The sequence below is a fragment of the Schistocerca nitens genome, chromosome 2, assembly GCF_023898315.1.
Source record: "Schistocerca nitens isolate TAMUIC-IGC-003100 chromosome 2, iqSchNite1.1, whole genome shotgun sequence".
Lineage (NCBI taxonomy): Eukaryota > Metazoa > Arthropoda > Insecta > Orthoptera > Acrididae > Schistocerca > Schistocerca nitens.
In genome coordinates, this window is record NC_064615.1 from 834,788,897 (window position 1) to 834,812,745 (window position 23,849).

Here is a 23,849-nt window from a genome sequence, read left to right on the forward strand (position 1 = left end):
ATCTGCTAAACACTCCTTCAGAACCATGAGAGTCCTTAGCCTTCAGTGATTTAACTAGTGACTGAATCTCCCTCTTGTCTGTATCACCAAGGAGTATTTCAGACATCAATCTCGGAAAGGCATTTGCCAAGAAAGTTATATGATTCCCTGTAGAAATTAAATTTTTACTTAATTCATCAGCAATGCTCAGAAAATGATTGTTAAATATTATACATATATCTGATTTATCAGTAATAGAAATATTTTTACTGCTAACTGACTTTATATTGTCAACCTTCTGCTGCTTACCAGACACTTCCTTCACAGCTGACCATATTTTATCCTGTGAATTAGCTACTCTATTTGCATACCACACACTCTTTGCCTTCCTTGTAACATTTTAAGCATCTTACAATACTGTTTGTAATGGGCTACTGTAGCTTGATTGTGACTACTCCTAACATTTTGATATAATTCCCACTTTGTTCTACAAGATATCCTTATCCCACTATTGAGCCACCTGGGCTGCCTATTACTGCTAGTATCCTGTTTAGAATGTTCTAATGGAAAGCAACTCTCAAAGAGCATGAGAAATGTGTTAAGGAAAGCATTATATTTGTCATCTATGTTATCGGCACTATTAACATCCTGCCACTTTTGTTCCTTGACAAGTTTTAGAAAACTCTCTGTTGCTATTTGATTAACTTTCCTACATAGTTCATCATTAAATGTGACATTTGTTTGAGTGCTAAAGCCTTTTATTGTTAAAATTTGTGCAACATAGTCTGAAAGGTGGGGTGTATTTTTTCCTCTTGTCCTGCTGATGTATTATTTTGCAGGGTTTGTGGTGAGTCTTATACCAGCACTAGCGGAAAGTTGCATCCCTGTTTGATATAACTGGGCAATATTTTGCTGACCCTAATACACTGCCAGATGAAAGTAGTATTACCTTTATCCTCTCTTCTCAGAGTAGATGTTGGATGGTCTGGATCCTTCTGTGCCACTCCCTGTCAATCCAACTGCGGTGAAGATTCCTGGAATGCTTCCTCAAGTTCTCTCTACTGTGCTACTAAGTAAATAGCCACACTTCTCACAAACAGGGGAATATTTTGCCCAACATTTTCAGTATTTCTTTTAACAACACAACAAACAATTGCTATGATAATACCACTGTCTTGAGTACATTCAAAAACGTCCATACATGCATACTTTAGGACCTGAGAGAGCAACCCAGATAAATAACTACTGCTGTTCAATTGTTCAATATGCCTTTGCTGGTGCATCATTTACTCCATGGCTCTCGGACTCAGGTACTTGCTGCACCATGGCACAAATGAATTCCGGATGACCAGTGGTTGTAATATCATTTTTGCTGGTCCCCTTCTCATCAGCTCCACCACTGCTCCACATTCACTGCATACAAGAAAGGAAAACACACAGTTTCCCTTTCCCACTACATTTATACTTATTCAACTTACGGTACTCACAAGCATCTCTTGTCAACGGCTTTCCAATTGTGTGTTGGGATGTTTCCAAATATCCTGAAACACTACATATTCCGCCACTCAGACAAGAGACCTCATGCTGAAGTCTCTAGTTACATACACATTTTTGTTAACAATTCTATTTTATTATCCTACTCTTACATCTTAAAGCTGCCTTTACATAATCTCTCCAACATAACTTTTTATAATCATTAATGATCAATTGTGACTATGTCCACTTCATTAATTAACTACTTAGTTCCTGTTTGGCAGATTTATTGATTTTCTTCATACTTGTAATATTATTTCTCATATCTTATTACTTTCTTTAATACTATGGCTAGCTTTTCTATATCATCTGAAGTATCTGACAAACGTGCATAGTAATAGAAACATATTACTTGTCATTAATATTGTTCTTAAGTTCCTTTTAATTTGTGATCCTCTTGAACTCATAACCAATTAATCATTTTCATTTTTTTTTTTTTTATTTAAGACAATTTTATGATCTATCTACTGGATACTTGTGAGACATTTATTCTGACACACTTAAGCATCATAATATTATTCATTTTTAAATAGGTAATGCAATATTAACCTTCTTTACATAGATAGCGCATCTTTCGTTATTATACTGATCATAAATTTTCTGAGTTTCCATTGTATTGACATCTAAGTCTTCTCTTTTTAGAGAACTTAACTTCTTTAACATCCCACCTTCCAAAAGTATGGACTTTTACTGCAAAGCCTTTGTGTGCAGTAATGTGGAGGTGTAAATTATCTCCACCACTGCACTCAAATCCTTTCACCTCTCTACTATAAACCATTTGGAAAAACCTCTTGTTATTTATTAGCAATTTTAAGAATAATCTATGGATTATCCTTTTAACAAAACATATTCCCCCTTCCACCTACGACCACTTCTGCGTCTTAGTACAGTAAAATATATCTATTTCATTCAGTGTGGTAGTGCCCCATATTAATTCCTTTTCTACTATGGTACAGGTCAATCCCTTTCTTGGTGCCCCTGCCTGCACAGTATAGGTCAGCCTTTCTTAGGTCCACCTATCTGCCTTTTATTCATCATTCCTAATTAGAGTGTACACGCCACATTTCAGATATATTTATATCTTCCATTACCTTTTCTTCTACTTTCTCCAATATTACTTTGAAGTTCCCTTTTGATTTCCATGACTTGACTCTATTTCAGGTGTTAAGTCTTTTGCTTACTATCTTCTCCATATCTTAACTCATCTATTGACAACACTACATGTCTAAGTATTCTTAATTGCACTCTATTCTTTCTTTTGTTCTCTCTTTTCTTAAAACCCAAGTTTCAGCTAGATTACCAATTCAGAAACCTACAGTTTCTACTGCCATCTTCTATTAATCCATTTCTGTACCTGTACATAATCTTTCTATTTGTCATCCTATTATTGTAGTCACATCAAATACTATTTAGTACTAGGTTGCTTGTCCTCTCTCCCCTCCTAATTTATGATGTGACTAAATATATACAAATACAAACACACACAATTTTTTTAAGTTTATTTAGTGAATTGTTGGATTATATTTCTTTAGTTTGTCGGCATTATATAAACCTTTCTCCTGACCAGTACGTGGGTCAGTTAAATAGTATGCTTTCAGGTGTGGACTATCCATGATCTTAAATGGTCCTGCTGTGAACAGTTTCATTACTGCTTACTCTACAATAATTGGATTCCTTCATCTGCAGTAAGGAATTAGGAAAGGATTTGTTATTCCTATTCCCCGTATTTCAGACATTCACTGAATAATTTTCATTTCTTTCATTATTTAGTGTGTTTAAACCTTCAATAAACGTTAATAACTCATTCACAGTTTTCCACCCTCTGTACAATATACCTTGTCGAGCTTGGTATGGTAGACGTCTAATGAGTACTTTTACTAAGTGCATTTCATCTGTTGGATCATCTAATTACTTCAATTTCGTCAAATATCATTCTATGTACTTTTTAAATGTGCCCCATGAATTATTGTATGGAGTAGGGTCTAATAACTTTAAGATTAATTTTTCCTGAGTACTTGAAGACCAGTACTTCCTCTTAAAGCTTTGCTCAAAATCTTTCCAAGACACAAACTCTTCTGCATTAGCATTTCCCCATTGCACCGCATTTTCCCATTAAATATCCTGATGTGAAATCTATTTTCTTTAAGTCATCCCAATTTTTAGGTACAGATCTGGCAAACCCTCATAAAAAATAAATTGGGTGTACATCACTGTCTAGTCCATACTTTGGAAACTGCTTTGCTAAATTAAACCCATTTCCTCTATTACATGTTTAGTTACTCCTGTCATAGTTTCAGGTTTACTGTTTTATAATTTTTTTATTATTGTTTATTGCTTTCCATATTCTATCAAGTTCTTAGTTACTGTTAATTGTACCTTCTCCAGACGTGATTTTGTCATTATTTATTTCTGTTTTGTCTTTTACTTCTTTTTCTATGAATAACTGTAAACATTTTACCAAAGGTTTCATAGTATCAGTTGTTCCTATTACAGCATTTTTCTGTATGGACGTGATACTCTTATTTGCATCTGAAATACTAGCTCATAGCGCTTGGAATCAGGAATTCATATTATCTACATAACCTGTCGGGTTGTTATTCTATGTATACTTTCTTGTAAATCATTTGTTAACACTTGTTTAACTACTTGTTGTACCTCTATTGGCACTGATTCTTGTAATTCATTTACTCTAGAATTTATTTCCATTATTTTAATGTATTGATCATTAATTTGTGGGTTAAAGTTAGTTTCTAAGTTAGCTTTAACCTCTTGTATTTTGTGGTTGAGTACGTCATCGGCTGATTCCGTAACTTGTTCCTTAATTGACTCAACTAATTCTACTTGTTATACTCTCTGTCCTTCCCTGTCCTCCTCTGCTTGTTCTACAATTATACCTTCTAGTATCACCTTATCCTTCTCTGCTTGTTCTTTAATTATACCTTCCAGTATCGATCTTAACTCCTCGCTTTGCATTGCCATCTTTCTCATGATTGACTATTTATTACCAATTGACAATATAATATTGAACCCTATATTCACAGAAATTCTCTACATTTTTTAAATGTTCACGGCTCACCCTTCTGCGGAACTGTGAACTACATACTGGTTGTAGAACAGCCGAAGCCGGCGCTGAAGTTGAAGCCAACGTCTGCTCTCATGCTGCGTGCTGCCACTGACTGGACAATACAGCACACCATACTCGCATAACTGCTCGCCACTCTGCATTGATAACTCCTGCCAGAATGACGTCCGCCGTATGCGTTATTCCATGGAAACAACTCTGTTAAGTTTTGAACTAATTCCAAGCACTCACTGCTTGTAATGTGGGTGTCTGCCGCCACTGTCTTCTTCTTGCTTTTTCTGTTTCAGATATCCAACAGTAAACTATACTTTCCATTCATTATGTGTTTACTAATCTTTCTCAGACAATTCATTCAAAAGAAGCTCTGAATTATTTTTGATTTCTTGTGACATGGGTTATAAGGAACTGTTGTTGATCGCTGGTAGCCAGAGGCAAATTTTCTGTCTTGGAGTCAGAATTCTGACTCAGATCAATTTTCTGCACTTACGTGCTGGTGCATTATCCATTCATGTTTTCCAGGGTCGCCACATGGGGTGTGTTTTTCCCTCTCCTCCTGCTGATGTATATTTTGTAGGGTTTGTGGTGAGTCTTATACCAGCACTGGCTGATATAACTGATCAATATTTTGCCAACCCTAATACACTGCCAGATGAAAGTAGTATTACCTTTATCCTCTCTTCTCAGAGTAGTTGTTTGGTGGTCTGGATCCTTCCATGCCACCTCCTGTCGATTCAGCTGTGGTGAAGATTCCTGGAATGCTTCCTCAAGTTCTCTCTACTGCACTACTAAATAAATAGTCACACTTCTCACAAACAGGGTTATATTTTGCCCAACATTTTCAGTATTTCTTTTAACAACATAACAAACAATTGCTACAGTAATACCAGTCTCTTGAGTAAATTCATAACGTCCATACATGCATACTTTAGGACCTGAGAGAGTAACACAGATAAACAACTACTGCTGTTCAACTGTTCATTACGCCCTTGTTGGTGCATCATTTACTCCATGGCTCTTGGACTCAGGCACTTGCTGCACCATGGCACAAATGACTCCCAGACGACCAGTGGTTGTAATACCATTTTTACTGGTCCCCTTCTCGCCAGCTCCACCACTGCTCCACATTCACTGCACACAAGAAAGGAAAACACGCAGTTTCCCTTTCCCACTACATTTATCGTTATTCAACTTACGGTACTCACAAGCATCTCTTGTCGGCAGCTTTCCAGTGGTGTGTTGGGATCTTTACAAATATCCCAAAACACTAGAAAGGCCATTCACTCTTTTACTAACAGAATGCCCATCCAGTAATGAAGAATGAATAAAAATATTGTCTACAGCTGTGCTGCTGTTTCCCTGCACCCTCGTTCTAAAAAACAAAGTCTGCGTCAGATCATATGAATATATGAGCTCTACAAACATTCTTTTTCTTGCACCCTCATATACAAATACAATATACCATTTTCTTAAAAATGGAAATGCACTAGGAAAAAATTATATTTGATATTTTACAAATAATCCACTAAAATGTAATGTGTATTGTTATACTTACATATGTGACTATTTTCATTATGCAAGAGACTGATCTATAATGAGATTCATGTACTGCGTAACGTCATTTTATTTTATGATGCATACAATGTCATTTACTGTTCTGATGTCTGTCAAAATTAATTGTATTTTTTTTTTTTTAATTTTATGTTTTTAACAGTCATGTCACTGTAGCAAAATGTATATGAATCCAACGTCGTAACACCGTTGAGCACCCAGTTTTGCTCTAAGTTTTGTGGTGACCTCAGTGCCGATCTGATTTGTAAATATGTAATCAGTTCTTTCTTAAAGGCATGAAATGTGCAAACTTTGTACAGTTGTACCACGGCTTGTCTTATTGCTGGAATGACATCAACACAGAAATAAACTATGCTGAAACTCAGAATCACATGTGTCATGAATTAATGTGGACATTAATAACCACTAGGTCAGTCTTTGTTATACCAGGACTTCAACTTATTTCTTTTCTACAGCAACAAATCAAATCTATGAAGCAGATAAGTTAAGTATTTGATCCCAGCCGAGACAGTAAACATTTCAAATGCTAGCCACTTTAAGGCTGACTAATACTCAGAATATAGTGAAGACCAATTGAGCCCATTAATATACATGATTTCATATTAAAAGTGGGAGAAATCACACCCCCATCATATGACAGGATCAGCAGTCTGCCAAAATTTTCACATCCTGTCAATTGGCGGGACTAGCAAACTGTTAATAGGAACATCTTAACAATCTGTTTGAGCACCTTCAACAATGTTATTCAAATAGTGAAATACAAAACTATTGATATTTTCGTGCATTTTTTGACCCATTACATGGGGGTAGGCCATCTAGTCATTTGTCAAAAAACATACTAGATGCAAGGAATCCACAGCTTCCTCAATTTAACACAATCTTGCAGGGTAGTGTTGTAACTATGCTCTTCAGTGTGAAGACTTGTTTGATGCAGACCATACATCAGCCTATCACATGTAAGTAAGACTCTTCTCTGCACAACTACTGCATCATACATCCTATTGAAACTGTTTTCTGGAGTCAAGCCCTGATCTCCCTCAATAATTTTGATACTTCCTCCACTCCACACACACACACACACTCATTAGTAATCCAATCTTCAGCATTCTTCTGTAGCAAACTTTTCAGAAGATTCCCTTTTTTTATTGTCTGAACTGTATTTCACTCTTGAATACTGTGCACATAAACTACACTCCAGATACTAAAATTCATATCAGATGTTGATGAGGTCATTGACAAAATATTAGTATCCCATTAAAAGAGCAAACTGACCATTTTGGGGCACTGTAGGTGGTGTAGAACTGGTGCCAGGTGCAATGTGACCGTCAATTGTTGACTTAAGTCCTGGCAGTGAAGTGCTGTACAGCAGAAGATTTGTGCAATTAGTAATTTTGTGTAACTTCGCTATTTCACAAAAGTATTAGTTGAGTATAATCTAACTGACAGTTATTGCAATTTATTGCTACTGTATAGTAGGCTGTGAACTAAACTCCACTTTCTTTCTGTGGCAATAAACACTTGCAACTATTAAAACATTTTCATCACTCAAAACTAAATATTAAATAATATGCTGTTACTAACTGTGTGAATGTAATGTTTAGCAAATAATTTTAATCATTTTTTGCATATGAATAATTTTCATTTGCATTTATAAGTAAATTTTATTTCAGCTGTTGAATATTTAAGCTTAAAAGATATGATACATATAAATTACATGCCACAACAGTTCCTAATTAATTCTCATTTTTAAATATTTTGTCAAAAATTTATTTCATAAATTCCTTAGGTGTTATCTATGTTTGAACAAAGCTTTCTAATTGAATACTTTCAATATTACAATGGACAAGCATGCAGACTGTTGCAGAAACATCAGATATGGCACTCATTGTGAGGTACATCAGTGATACTTTCCATGGGATGTTGTAATACAACTTATATGGTATGAAAAACAGGACAGGATGATGTTGCTGATACAACAAAATAAAGCTTACCACATTTAAAAGAACATAAAATTTCCAAGATTGGTGATGTTTTACAAAAGCTCAAAATTTATAACAGACTTCAATGTGAAATGGTTTTAATTATTTCAACAACAAAACTCTGTCTCAAAATCAAACAGAAAATCCAAAGAAATTTTGGTCTTATATAAAGAACATGTCATATATGAAGAACACCAGCAGCATGACAAAATCAGTAACTTAAAAGTATTATCAGTAAATTGCACAAATCTAAAAGCTTTTATTTCAGCTAAATGCATTGGGATTACAGTTACAAACCACTTAAATTGGAATCATCACCTACCTAGATAATATTATGTGGAAGGCAAACCAATGGCTTTGTTTTATTGGCAGAACACTTAGAAAATGCAACAGGTCTACTAAAGAGACTACTTCACTACAATTGTCCATCCTCTTCTGGAGCACTGCAGCATGGTATGGGATACTTGCCAGACAGAATTGATGGAGGGAAGCAAAAAAGTTAAAAAAAGGGCAACTCTTTTTGTATTCTAAAAGGATAGGTGAAAGTGAGTCACAGATATGATAAGTGATGTGGGGTGGCAATCATTAAAACAGAACCGTTTTTATGTGTGACAAGATCTTTCCACGGAATAAACAATCACCAACTTTATCCTCCAAATGTGAAATTCTTTGTTGCCATCCACTAACATTGGGAAAAATGATCATCATAACAAAATAAGAGAAATCAGAGCTTGCATGGAAAGATTTAAGTGTTCTATTGTTCTTGCTTGTTGTTTGACAGTGAAATGGTACACAAAAAGTCTGAAGATTATTCAACAAACCCTCTGCCAGGCACTTAACTGTGAATAGCATAGTAGTCACATAGATGTAGAAGCACGTACGAATAATGCTGACTATTTTCTTAACAGAAGGAAAGATTACCCAACTCATCTCACATTTAGAAACCGTATTTGAATTTTTGTTGTGAGAAATTTCTAGCAGCAGATATCAGAATTTGACAGTGACAGGATGTGGTTCACTGTTCTATGATTTTGCTGCTTCTGTTGACTAGGATCCCATGATTGTGATGATTTGGTTTGTTTGCTGCAAGACCAGTATTCACATGGACACTGTGGCAATGTCTGGAGCAGCACCACAAATTAGAGAAGGGAAATCTTACTCCTGAACTGATTCAAAGAGCTAGATCCAGTCACAAAGTGAATGACTGGTGACTTGCAGAAAAGGAATGGTAGCTCTTCAGATCAGGAAATCCTCTCCAGTGACATCAGTGTATGGAACGAAAATTCTGGGGCAGACTGCTGCAACAGCATCCCACCCGCATGGTGAATTAATTGCTATGGAATAGACTATTCTGCAAAAAAATATGCTACATACAATATGTTATTTATGTGCTTATATACTTACTGTTGTGAATAGCTTTTGTCAGACATGAAAAGAATAGAAAGCAAAGAAAAGTCACCCTCTTAGTACACTGCATTAATGCAGAAAAAATTTCCCACTCTTTCTTTCTCCTTCTGGTGTGAAAAGACAGCTTGAAAGAGCCATATCAGCCCATTCAACACTTTACCAGGAGAGATGATGCTCTGCAAAGCATAAGCTCTTGGCTCCCCTACCACTTCTGACACAGCATGGTGTGGACTGCAGTTGACTCAAGAGTCACTGCGCTCTTGGTTCTGTCACTGATTCAGCTTCCGCCAGCTTCTCACTGCTCCGTACTCTGTGTAGAGTGAATCATAGGGTGGTTCAGGAGTCACCTTGTTCTCTGTGTTCATCACTCACTCACTGATTCAGCTTAAAGTGCTCTTGGCTTGTTCACTGATTCGGCTCACAGTTCAGCTCAAATCTTCAACTCACCACTCTCCATCCAAGTTCATCTAGCCATGGATATTGTTCATACGATAACAATAATAGTATGTATATTACATTATTAAATTTCACACATGTGTTACTGCATTTACATATAATACAATACAATATGAACTTATTTTAAGTTTATGCTATTTAAAAAGTTTATCTCGATACTACGTATTTTAATTTTTCACGTTATGTATTTTTCAGAGCTGCAAGATATAAGTCACCCATGTTGTCTTCACACAGGGGAATTTTAAATGATATATGGTACCATTTACCAAACTGGATAAAGCCATTTCTACCATCAATAGCTTCCTGTTCTTTTGGTTCATTATCAAACCTGAAGACACGTCTTAAGTTCAGTTGTTCAACAACAGCTCTGGAATGGTGTGGATCAGGAAGCCCACCAAGATCCCAAAGGAAGCAACTGCTTTTTTAAAAGTACTAATTTACTCCATTAAAGTTATATTCATATAATTAAGATACTTTGAATTATTAATATTTTAAAATTTGTGATTTGTAAAACTTAATACACTCCTGGAAATTGAAATAAGAACACCATGAATTCATTGTCCCAGGAAGGGGAAACTTTATTGACACATTCCTGGGGTCAGATACATCACATGATCACACTGACAGAACCACAGGCACATAGACACAGGCAACAGAGCATGCACAATGTCGGCACTAGTACAGTGTATATCCACCTTTCGCAGCAATGCTGGCTGCTATTCTCCCATGGAGACGATCGTAGAGATGCTGGATGTAGTCCTGTGGAACGGCTTGCCATGCCATTTCCACCTGGCGCCTCAGTTGGACCAGCGTTCATGCTGGACGTGCAGACCGCGTGAGACGACGCTTCATCCAGTCCCAAACAGGGACAGATCCAGAGATCTTGCTGGCCAGGGTAGTTGACTTACACCTTCTAGAGCATGTTGGGTGGCACGGGATACATGCGGACGTGCATTGTCCTGTTGGGACAGCAAGTTCCCTTGCCGGTCTAGGAATGGTAGAACGATGGGTTCGATGACGGTTTGGATGTACCGTGCACTATTCAGTGTCCCCTCGACGATCACCAGTGGTGTACGGCCAGTGTAAGAGATCGCTCCCCACACCATGATGCCAGGTGTTGGCCCTGTGTGCCTTGGTCGTATGCAGTCCTGATTGTGGCGCTCACCTGCACGGCGCCAAACACGCATACGACCATCATTGGCACCAAGGCAGAAGCGACTCTCATCGCTGAAGACGACACGTCTCCATTCGTCCCTCCATTCACGCCTGTCGTGATACCACTGGAGGCGGGCTGCACGATGTTGGGGCGTGAGCGGAAGACGGCCTAACGGTGTGCGGGACCGTAGCCCAGCTTCATGGAGACGGTTGCGAATGGTCCTCGCCGATACCCCAGGAGCAACAGTGTCCCTAATTTGCTGGGAAGTGGCGGTGCAGTCCCCTACGGCACTGCGTAGGATCCTACGGTCTTGGCGTGCATCCGTGCGTCGCTGCGGTCCCGTCCCAGGTCAACGGGCACGTGCACCTTCTGCCGACCACTGGCGACAACATCGATGTACTGTGGAGACCTCATGCCCCACGTGTTGAGCAATTCGGCGGTACGTCCACCCGGCCTCCCGCATGCCCACTATACGCCCTCGCTCAAAGTCCGTCAACTGCACATACGGTTCACGTCCACGCTGTCACGGCATGCTACCAGTGTTAAAGACTGCGATGGAGCTCCGTATGCCACGGCAAACTGGCTGACACTGACAGCGGTGGTGCACAAATGCTGCGCAGCTAGCGCCATTCGACGGCCAACACCGCGGTTCCTGGTGTGTCCGCTGTGCCGTGCGTGTGATCATTGCTTGTACAGCCCTCTCGCAGTGTCCGGAGCAAGTATGGTGGGTCTGACACACCGGTGTCAATGTGTTCTTTTTTCCATTTCCAGGAGTGTAGAATTAAATTCTGACACTAGGTTAAAAAATAAATAAATAAAAAAAATAAAAAAAACTGAATTCCCTGAGATTTCCCTGAGATTTTATGAAGTTCCTGAAATTCCCTGATCCCTGATTTTTCCAAGTGAAATGTAATTCCCTGAAATTTCCACGTTTTCCAGAAGAATTGCCACCCTGTATAGTGGTTTAGTACAGTACACAGATTAAATTTTATGATGTTTTTGTCTCATGCTAATATATATCTTAACTTATTTGACTTCCATGAAGAATGGGATCTACAGAACATAATGGGCAAATGAATGAATAAAAACTTTGTCAATGACAAATTGCTTCAAACACAATAGCAAATGTAAGGAAGTGAGCTATATGCCACAGACATCTGGAGTCTGGTACCTCACAAAAAGCCACTATTCTTGACAACACAGAAATTGGACAGTAGCTGACGGGAAGCATGTAGTGTGGCCTGAATACGCACTATTATGCCTGTTTTCAGATGACACAGGACATAGAGTGCACCAACAGCTCAATGAAGTGCTGAAAATGCAGTATGTGGAACCTGTAGTTCACCCAGAGATGGTTCTGCGATGTTTTGGGTGTGTTTTTTGTACCATGACTGTGAGAACAGGAGGTGCTCATATTGTTTACACAATGGCACACTTATACCCTCAAGCCACATGCTGTGGCAGTAGGACTTCAATGTATGCAATCTGGCAACATTTGTTCTCCATGGAGCCTCCAAAAACACGGATACATCAATTGCCATGCTGTACCCAGAATTGTGACTCACATGAAAAGATGATTTTCTGCTACTCCTGTACCTGGTGTTGCCACTGAGGTGTGCCACTGTCTGTACACCTTTCTGTGCTGCTGCATGAGAAGCAACCATGACAATGGGCACAGCAACAGTAGTCTGTGCCCTCTGCTACACCAGACAGTGCCACAGTGTCTGTGTGGATAATTGTCTTGCAGCAAACAAACCAATCCTCAAGTGAAAGTATAAACATGGCTATATAATCCTGCATAGACAAGTAAACAATATGTTTGTCCCCTTGTGTGTGCCATTGAGATCCATCTTGGTCTTGAATATGGGCATCTTGAACCTAACGCGTCCATATTTACATGACAATCATTGGATCTTAATCTACACAAGCAGCAAAATCATGGAACAATGCACCACATCCTGCCACTGTTAAATTCTGGCATCTGCTGCCAGATACTTCCCATTCTTACATTAGACATAACATGACAGTTTCACAAACAACAAACATTCAAATGCAATTTCCAAATGAGAGATCAGCTGTGTGATCTTTCCTTCCATTCAAAAAGCAGTGTCATTCATACTTGCTTCTACAGCTACATGACTACCACACAATTTACACTCAAGTGCCTGAGGGTTCATCAAATCACCTTCACAATTATTCTTTACTGCTATATTGTTGAACAATGCACAAGAAAAATAGCAAACTTAAATCTTTATGCTGTGATTTCTGTTATTTTATTACAATGATCATGTAGGTGGATATCAACAACAAAAATATCAGCATTCACAGGAGAAAGTTGGTGGTTGTTTAAGCTGTCAAAAGTTCTAGCGCCCATTAAAAATGCCTTTATTTTAATGAATGCTTCCCCACATCACTTACCATATCTGTGACACTCCCTCCCCTATTTTGTTATGAGACAAAACAAGTAACCTTTTTGAATTTTTTGATGTCCTCCATCAGTTCTATCGAGTAAGGATGCCATACCATGCTACAATTCTCCAGAAGAGACAGTATTTTTAGTAGACCTGTTGCATCTTCTAAGTGTTCTGTAAGCAAAACACAGCCTTTGGTTCACCTTCTGCACAACATTATCTAGGTATGAGATGATTCCAATTTATTTGTTATTCTAATCCCTAGGTATTTAGTGAATTGAAAGTTTTGAAATGCGATATATTCCTTTTAGAATTCATATAAATGATGTCACACTTTTCATTATTTTTGTAGAGTCAATTGTCACTTTTCACACTGTGGCAGTTCCACCTGCTTTATTTATCTCTTCATTTGTTGACCTCGATGTCAATGTACTGTGTTGCTACGCTGGCTGAAAAACGGGGATTGTAATTTGGACACTGACCACTGTAAATAATTTAGCTGACAGAAGCACAGTTGCATTTCACTGTCTTACTTTCACATTTCACAACCCCATCCCTCGCCCCCCCGTCCCCCTCTCTGAATGTACACATTTATATGGCCAGTGCACTATTGTTTAACTTTCCATAAGCCTCAGCAATAGTTTGCAGCTGAACATCCACATACTGCTACAATAGTTTCCTGTTGAACATATAGGAGCAGTAAAACCTAACCACAAAGTTCATGGTTCTTGAAGATTAATCAGGTACGTGTGGAAACATACAATGTCATTGGTTTTACACCTGGCCTATTGGTGTAACACTTATTTCATGGTTAAGTTGATGTATTGTTGTTGTTCTAACCAACACAGGTTCCTTGTCTGAAATTCGGCCATCGACTGACTGTTTCATGACCAAAGATCGGGCCCTCATATATCCTCTCAATAATAGGTGCTGGCACTACACATTGTTCGAAGTCAAATTTACAGAAATTAAAATTAAAACTTAACTCATTAAATTAACTGAGAACATCAAAAAATTGCATCTTTTTAACATCTTCTTCTACTGCAAGAGTTAGGCCAAATTATTTGTTTAAATCATGAAATTAACAAGTATAGTTACACAAACAATACTTTTGGTGAAACTGTTAATTGCTTTGGAATTAATGAAGGTCTGGCTTTGCTAACATGTTTTTTAATAGAGCCAAATAAATACTTTGAGAATACTATTAGTTGTTCTGCCAAATGTTTATAACTAGTACAGAATTTATATTTGTTTATAAGTCAAGAATGGAATTAAGTTATGAAACAATTACTACTTTCACCCTATAACAAAAGATACTAACTAGGAATAGTCAAAAAAATCATAAAGTCAATTACATACACAAAACTAAGCACAAAATTAGATTAGATTAGATTAGATTAGTTTTTGTTCCATAGATCCGTGCTGAGGAGATCCTCGTGGATGTGGAACATGTCAATTTTTTTTTTTTTTTAAAAAAGCTGAAATAACAATACTAATAGTATGAATATATACAATACATCATTTGTTTCTATTAAAAAATTCGTCAATGGAGTAGAAGGAGTTGGCCACTAGTAAGTCTTTCAGGCTCCTTTTAAACTGATCTTTATTTGTAACTAAATTTTTTATGTTTACTGGCAAATTATTGAAGATGAGTGTTCCTGAGTAGTGGACCCCTTTTTGAACTAAAGTAAGTGCTTTTAAGTCCTTGTGCAGATCATTTTTGTTCCTGGTACTGTATGTATGAACTGAGCTGTTTGTTGGAAAAAGAGATATATTATTTGGGACAAATTTCATTAATGAGTAAATATACTGAGAGGCAGTAGTTAGTATACCCAGTTCTTTGAAGAGGTTTCTACAGGACGTCCGTGAATTTACTCCACAAATAATACGTATTACACGCTATTGGACTCTGAAAACTTTTGTTTGACTTGAAGAGTTACCCCAAAATATTATACCATATGACATTATGGAATGAAAGTAGGCAAAGTACGCAAGCTTTTTCATTTTTATGTTGCCTATGTCTGCTAACACTCGAATTGCAAATACAGATTTGTTAAGGCGTTTCTGCAGTTCTGTAGTGTGCTCTTCCCAACTGAAATTATTATCAATTTGTAATCCCAGGAATCTAAGACTGTCAACCTCTTCTATCTGCTCTTCTTCATATTTTATGCATATGCTGGGTGGAAACCTCTTACAGGTTCCGAATTGCATATAGTGAGTCTTTTCGAAGTTTAATGTCAGTGAGTTGGCTTTAAACCATTTATTAATATCCATGAAAATATCATTAGCAGATCTTTCTAGAACTACACTTGACATACTATTTATTGCAATACTTGTGTCATCTGCAAACAAAACGAACTCTGCTTCTGGCAGTGTAACTGATGAGAGATCATTAATGTACACAAGAAAAAGCAATGGCCCTAAGATGTATCCTTGTGGGACACCACATGTAATTTCTCCCCATTCTGATGATGACTGATGACTTAATTCACTAGTCCCTTGCACTGACACCCTTTGTTTCCTGTTAGTGAGGTATGACTTGAACCATTTTGCAGCAGTGCCCATGATACGATAGAATTCTAATTTACTTAAAAGGATATTGTGGTTCACACAATCAAATGCCTTTGACAAATCACAGAAAATACCTGCTGCTTGTAATTTGTTATTTAATGAATTAAGTACATTTTCACTGTATGTGTAAATAGCCTTCTCGATATCAGAACCCTTCTGGTGTTATAGTCTTTAAAACTGAAGGCCAACCTTCCTCTTTTTTGAAAATGCAGATTATATTCATGTATGTAAATGGTTAATTATTAGAAGTAAAAAAGTGAATTTAAGGAGGCAGATGGCAAAACAAGAGGGGAATTAAAATTATCCCAGCTTGCTTCATCACAACATGAGACAGATATCTTGTCTAAACAATTTTGCAATTGATTTTGGGCTTGTGATAACTTTACAAGATGGTAACTGAGAGCCTCATTTGAAAACAATCTAGAACTGCTCATATTGTCTTCTAAGTCATCATTAAAGATTATAAACAATAGGGGACCTACAACACTCCCTTGCAAAATCCTTTTTTATATGCATGTTATGTGCCAATGGATCATTTTCTGCAACATAATTCATAATGTTTGAACACAGAATTTGTTCCCAAATTCTACTGCAACTCAAGTGTCTGTGATATTTGTTTGGAATTCAGTGGATTACGCCTATTTCCCTTCTCAAGTATTGTTATGAACTGCACAAGATTCCAGTCTTTAGGTACAGATATTTCATCAAGTGAGTGGTTGTACATTGTTGCTATGTATGGAGCTATTATATCAGCAAACTCTGTTAGGAACCTAGCTGATATACAATCTGGACAAGAAGGCTTGCCTTTAGTAAGCGATTTAAGCTGCCTTGTTACATAACAATATCTACTTCTAAGTTACTCATGTTGGCAGGTACACTGGTCTCCAACATTAAAGCAGCAAACAGAATTTTGCAAGGTTGCATTTATTTTGCCATGAAACAGTATACACAATTGATAGTAAAGTTGAAACAATGTGAAGAATACAGAATATAAACAGCTGCAAGATGCATAATGGTAAATAAAAATGTTCTTCAGTTTTTCCAACTTAATGGATTTGCACACACATTCTGACAACTGGTTAATGTGCTTGGGTGTGATCACCTCTGGTAGCATGGTAGCAATACAAGCCTGACATGATGGAGCATGCTGTGAACGATGTCACTGGTCTCATGTTGAGGGAATAATGCCCATTCTTTCTGCAGAGCTGCTTGCAGTCTTGGACAGTGGTTGATGGATGCTGACATAATGCAAGCCATCTCTCTAGTGCATCCCAGACATGCTCTATGGGATTCAAATCAGGAGAGCAAGCAGGCAATGCCATGTGTGCAGTACCTTCCGTTTCCAAGAAAACATCAACCATCCATGCTCAATGAGGTCAAGCATTATAATCCATCAATACAAAGTTTGGGCACACAGCATCTCGCAACAACCACGAATGAGATCCCAAGATCTCATCACAATACCTAACAGCAGTTAAATCTTGACAATTGATGCTTACAATTTCATGAAGGGGGTTTGAGTGATCAACATAATCCCTGCCCACACCATTAAGGACGCTCCTCGATATTGATCTCTTTCTATAATGTTTGGGTCCAAAAATCATGTTCCATATTCCCTCCAGGAGTGAATCCATCGAGAATCACTCTCAAGCCTAAATCGGGACTCATCTGTGAAAACAACGTTTGCCCACTCTTCAAGCGTCCAGATCCATGCTGATGACTCCACTCTAGATATTCCCTTCTGTGAAAATGCATCAGAAGTAGACATACAGTAGGTCTCCAACAATAAAGGCCACTCTGCAGAAGCCTTCTGCCCACCCTTTGCCTCGATATAAAACATCCAATGGATGCTGCGAGCTCACGTGCCAGTTGTTGTGCTGTACTAAGGTGGTACTGTCATACCCTTACAGCCAAATAGCAGTCCTCTCTTCTGAAGTCACATATGGTTGGCCTTGCCCTTGTCTTCAGAATACAGTTTCAGTCTCTATAAACTGTCACTGCATATAAGAAACAAAAGAATTATTTATGTTTAAGCTATCAGGCCATAACAGTTTGTGACTGTCCTGCTTCCTTTCTTTCTATGACCCTCTGCCACAGAGAGAATGGCAGGCATCTTTTCTGTTCCATATTGCACCATTTATGACTGTATACACAGTGATTGTGGATATGGGGCTACCTGGCGAACTCTACCTAGTCTCATAGGTGCCCTGACACTGTCATTGGCATGGTTGTCTGTTGTCCAGAATGCCATCTTCCATGTAGAACACAATCGTACAGACATCTGGTTGACAGTTTGTATGATTATATTGTGAATTAAACACAGGATGGGGAAATAGCAGATAGTTGCTTTAATTTTGGACATCAGTGTATTCTGGTTCAAATTTACAATATTTACTTCATCTTCTTTGGTGAAGGATTTTGGAAAACTGTGTTTGATAACTTCACTGTAGTGGCACTGTTATTTGTACCATTACCATTGTTATCATGCAGTAAAGGAACTGATTGTGTCTTGCCACTGGTGTACTTTAGATACAACCAGAATCTCTTTGAATTTTCTTTCTGATTTCAACTCAGAGATGCACTGTGGAAATAATTAAAAGCATCACACTGAAGTCCTTGCTAAATTTTGATCTCCTGTAAAATATTGCTCATCTTGGGGAATTTTCATTCTTTTAAATTTGGCATGCTTTTTTCGTTGCTTCTGCAGAATTGTTGTGACCTGCTTTGTGTACCCCAGAGGATCAGTTACATCTCTTATTAATTTATTTGGTATAAATCTCTCAACTGCTGTTGATAACATTTCTTTGAATTTAGGCCAAATCTGGTCTACTCTTACATAGTTAGTATGGAATGGAAGGATCAGAGACTTTCTCTTAGGAATGCATTATATAAATTTTTATCTGCGTTTTTAAATAGATATATTTTGCATTTACTTGTGGTGGATTTAGATGTTATGGTATTCAGTCCCCCTACAAAGATCTTGTGGCCATAATCCCTGTATCCATCATGATGCTTTCTATTTGTTCATTACTATCTTTTGCTATGAGGTCAAGCAAATTTTCGCACCTATTTACATTTCAGGTGGACTCCTGAACTAAAAGTACAAAATAAGTTTTGGAGAAAACATCTAGTACAATGTTTTATGTCTGCTGCCAACTTTAAAAATGTATTTTCACCAACATATTGAGAGCAGAATGAATCACAACCAACTATGATTGTTTGAGTGGCATACCAGTTCGAAATGAGACTGAAATTTCTTTTGAATCTCTCAGCAACTGTATCATTTGAGATGAGGGGGTCAGTAAATGAAACTAGTGATTAACTTATTCTATTGTCAAGTATAACCTCTACACATACAACTCACAGAAACTATTTCAGTTTCACTACAAGATAAGCTCCTTACAACAGCATCAAATATGCAACCATCAACAGTATTTAATCCATCCTTACTAAACATCACTAGGTTTTTTGTAAAAAAAGTCAACTGAATTTATCTCCAGCTTTAGCCAGCTTTCAGTTCAAAGTGACGCACGTCATTAGTAGCAACATGAGCTACCACCTGCAATTGACTGTTGTAAATGGTCCGCCTAAGTCGTTGATATCTTGCTAATTGCTGTAAACGCACTATTTCACTCCCATTTACGGAGCTTGTTAGCACTTGATGTTAGGTTGGCGCCATTACAATGTATTGTATTGTAGTAATCGCTGCTGCTTGCTGGATCGCTGCTGTGTCTCGTTGCTGATGCTGGCTCTAAATCTGGTTGTCTAGGGTAAACACATGAGGTCCCGTGTTTTTCATGTGCTTTTGATGATAAAGAACGAGCGAAACCAACACATATGTAAATATCAAATATTTATTACTTTAGTGGCCATATTAATTCCACTGTCCACCAAAGACCATAACACAACACAAAGTAGTACTTCCTTTACATGTTCTTTGCATTGTTTTGCCAAACAATAACACAGAAACACACTTCACCAAAGTGACATTCCGACTGCCCCTGACTGCCTCCGACTGTCTGTATTTATAACATTGTCAAAGAACTACTAAAAAGAGATATAGTTTATAAGTCACATGTACATCTGTTATCATAATTTGTGCAGAAAAGTTATTAATTTGCATCGAGTGACATAATTTAACATGTTATTAAAATGACAGACAGATTTGTTGACTTGACAGAATAATTCTTTGTTACAAAAAGTCCGTTTTTTAGAAGTTTGTCAACTGACTTCTCTAATTTGCATAAATAAGTAAGTAACATGAATTATTAAGAATTACATTGGTTTTCGTCTAAAATAGGATTGATTACGTGAATACTGAGTGAAAACTCTCCTAGTGAACAAATAGGTTTCACTGGGTGATTTTTATTTAAGGAGATCCAAAATACTTAAGTTGGCCACTATTTTTCGTACTTCATATTAATTATTTAAGATAAACTTAGTGTTTTTCATGATGACATTTGCTGTATCAGTGATCAAGTGATATAAACTTTTGTGTGGGTCAGTTATTCAGTATAATTTAATGGGTTGACTGTTTATGGAGACATGTTGTGCAATCATTGTTAACATACACAATAACTTTTCTATAATCATAAATACTCGTTAAACTGGTTGAATTTGGAAGGGATCGCATACTTCATTAAAGTAAAGCCTTTAATATGTTCCGTTACACTGTACACTGCTCTTCATGGCATCCAGAAACACCCATTCCACATTTGGGATGACTCACCAGGCATGCACAAGCAGTGCACACGTGCACACTGGACTTCTTCCCTTCTTTGGTAGTTATACTCCTAAAGGGACTGTTACACACCTAACATTGTAGCCCCCAACTATCAGTAATCCTGGTCTCCGTGAATACATGGATCTTGTTGTCGAGAGGCTTCTTATGAAACATGACATGTGATTGCATCTGGCTCAGGATCTTTGTGCAATTTTACCAAAATGCTGATCATTTGCATACCAAGCATGTAGTACACTCCATGTCAATTTGATGTTTGTTGAATGCCATCTTCATGGCGTTGGAGCTGTAATGGCCATTTGTTATTATATAAAGGGGGAAATAAGTGTCTCCTGTTACGACTCACAAAGTCAGGAAACTGAATGGTTCTTGGCATATGGTCATTCTTTCATATATTTTGTGTGTTCTGCTCTGAAAATAAATTTCTTCTCTGTCTCATCTGTGAAACAAAAATCCCTTGGCTCTGAAATCTTGATACTCATTATTCTTTTTCATAGTTGCAGTTAGCTAAACAACAGCCTTTCAGATTTTAGTAAGATAGATACTTCACCCATCAGCCATCGTTACAAGAGAGGCTTGGTTTTAAAAATGTTACCCTCCAGTCAAATGTAATACCACTTAAAGAAAGTACATTTATACACTAATTGACTTTCAGGAATTGCTAAAAATAAAATTGATGCACTCATTTTCATAAACATTAATTTCATATTTACATACCTCAATTAGCCTTAGTTCTTGCCGATATGCACGTCTCATCACATTAACCTGATTGTCAATTCGCTCTGCCAGAGTGACAATGTCATCTTTTTGTTTCTTTTGATCTTCATGAAATCTGATATCTGCTTGTTTCAATTCATGACGCAGCTCTTCTATTAGCATGTTTTTTTGCTCAATGAGTTCCCTACACTTTACTGTTAACAAGAAAGAATATTTCAAAAGGAGAAATAGAATTAAGAGCACAAGAATAATAACACCAGTGTCTGTCTTATCAAAAGATCTTATACTTTCAAGTTCTTTAAAATATAATTAAATATATCTTTTCATTATATGGAAAAGAATAGTTAAAATGAAACAATAAATAAATAAAGATAGCAAAGAAGTCGGTTCACAAGCCAGCTTGAAACTAATGGAGGTAGTATCAAAGTATGAAAGATTCACTAAATTTTATAATGTGGGATTCCTGTTTTCAAGAAATAGGAATATTTTGCGGAAAATACAACCACACAAATATATGAAAAAGTATATGGTAAAATCAGGTGATGTCATAGAAGCAGAGGCGCAATTGGTCTGGAAAAAATGTCAGCTGCAGGTCTCAAATATGGAAATCTGGACTTAATTCGCCACCTTACTAAATTGTGCAATACCTTTCAGCAAACAAGGCAACTTCCAGAAGACTGGAGGAGTAGCATCATCATCAGACTATTAAAGAAAGGAAATCCAACCAAATGCTCCAACTGGAGAAATATCATGCTTCTCTGAGTGACAGGAAAAATCTTCGCCTTCTGATTGAAAACAGGCTGTGTAGACTGCTCCACGTAACTGCTACTGCATTCACAAGGAATATTATAAATCCCTGGTACTCTCAAGCTGTGAATATCTTCAACAAGTTGCAACATTTCTTTCATTTTCCTGGGTGGCTGGAAAATTAGTCTGATTCCTTGCCTATTTAGAAGTCTATCTATATCACTAGTTGTTGCATTGCAGAATGGAAGGTACTTTATGTGTTGGTCTTCCTGGCTTGGTGAATGGTATTACATCTGCGTTTTGTTGACAGAATACTCATTCCTTCTGAATAGCTTTGATAGATGGTTAATCTCGGAGCTGAGGTGCTCTAAAATAGACCTGGCTCTGAGTATTAGGGTGTTCAACACAGTTCTTTTCTCAGCTGGATGATGAAAGCTACACCTGCTGGTTTCTGATACACAAAATGGCCAAGTTGTCCATCTTCTTGAGACTTTATCCAAATTTGAAGTGGCAAGTTAACCAAGAACATTTTATCTAATTATGGAAATGTCGGTTAACCCATGCCAGCTGACAGGCAGCAACACTTGTGGTCAAGCACAATAATTTAACCTAGCACAACATTGATATTTCAGTCAGATTCTTTCATGTTTTCAGCACTTTGCTACCTTGGTGAAATCACATTTCTTCTTGTTTATTAACAATATCCAAATTTTGAGGAAAAGAAATAAACATGACTGTCTGTAAAAGAAATAAAATAAAATAAAACTCTTTGAACTTTTTCAGTATGTTGGTTGCAATAGGAATGAAATGTGGGTCCGTTTTCATGCCAAATAACTTAGTAAGAACCTCTCTGAATAACACCTAGGTCTCCCTCTCATTCAGTCATTTCTAATTCAAAGTTGGAATTGAACATAATTTTTCAGTGGCAGGTTCAACAACCCAGGCTTGAGGTCTGGCATTCAATATATTAAAATCTAGCCAACCGTCACATCCAGCAGAACTGGGAAATGCTGAGAGAAGATGTTTTTTTACATAATATCAGTGCACATTCTGAAAAACCAAAAAGCATGAAGGGCATGGTGGGTGTTGGGAGTCAAACACATACATAAATAGCAGTGTGAGACCAACAATACTTCACAGTCTGCGTAAACTGATGTTGGAGAGGGGAAGAAAGGAAAGGGATAGGGTCTCTGCTGTCAGCTGCATTGGGACATTACATGGAAACAGAGGCGACGAGTGACAATGTGTACCAGACTGGGATTCAAACATGGAATCCACTGCTTTCTAGGCAGGTGCATTAATCACTGGACCATCTATGAACTACTTTGGCATGCCTCACGGTTGAACCACACTCACATCAAGTGCCACCTAGCGGCATTCACTGTCCATTTCCTCCAAGTTCACTACTCTAAGATTCCCACAAGAGGTCAGATGTATTTGTTCATCCACACTGAAGAAGGTGGATCAATTGCCCAGATAGGCGTATCAAGTATTTTCTGCA

The 23,849-nt window shown here is 37.5% G+C and overlaps 1 protein-coding gene across 1 annotated transcript in view; it reads right to left on the reverse strand.

Moving 5' to 3' along the window:
- The window catches only part of LOC126235373 (dynein regulatory complex protein 1), a 444,155-nt gene that overhangs the window by 335,151 nt on the left and 85,155 nt on the right, over window positions 1–23,849 (reverse strand). Inside the window, exon 4 of the mRNA XM_049944096.1 lies at window positions 21,602–21,795. Within this exon, the coding sequence (XP_049800053.1) occupies window positions 21,602–21,795 (194 nt within the window). The remainder of the gene's footprint in view (window positions 1–21,601; window positions 21,796–23,849) is intronic.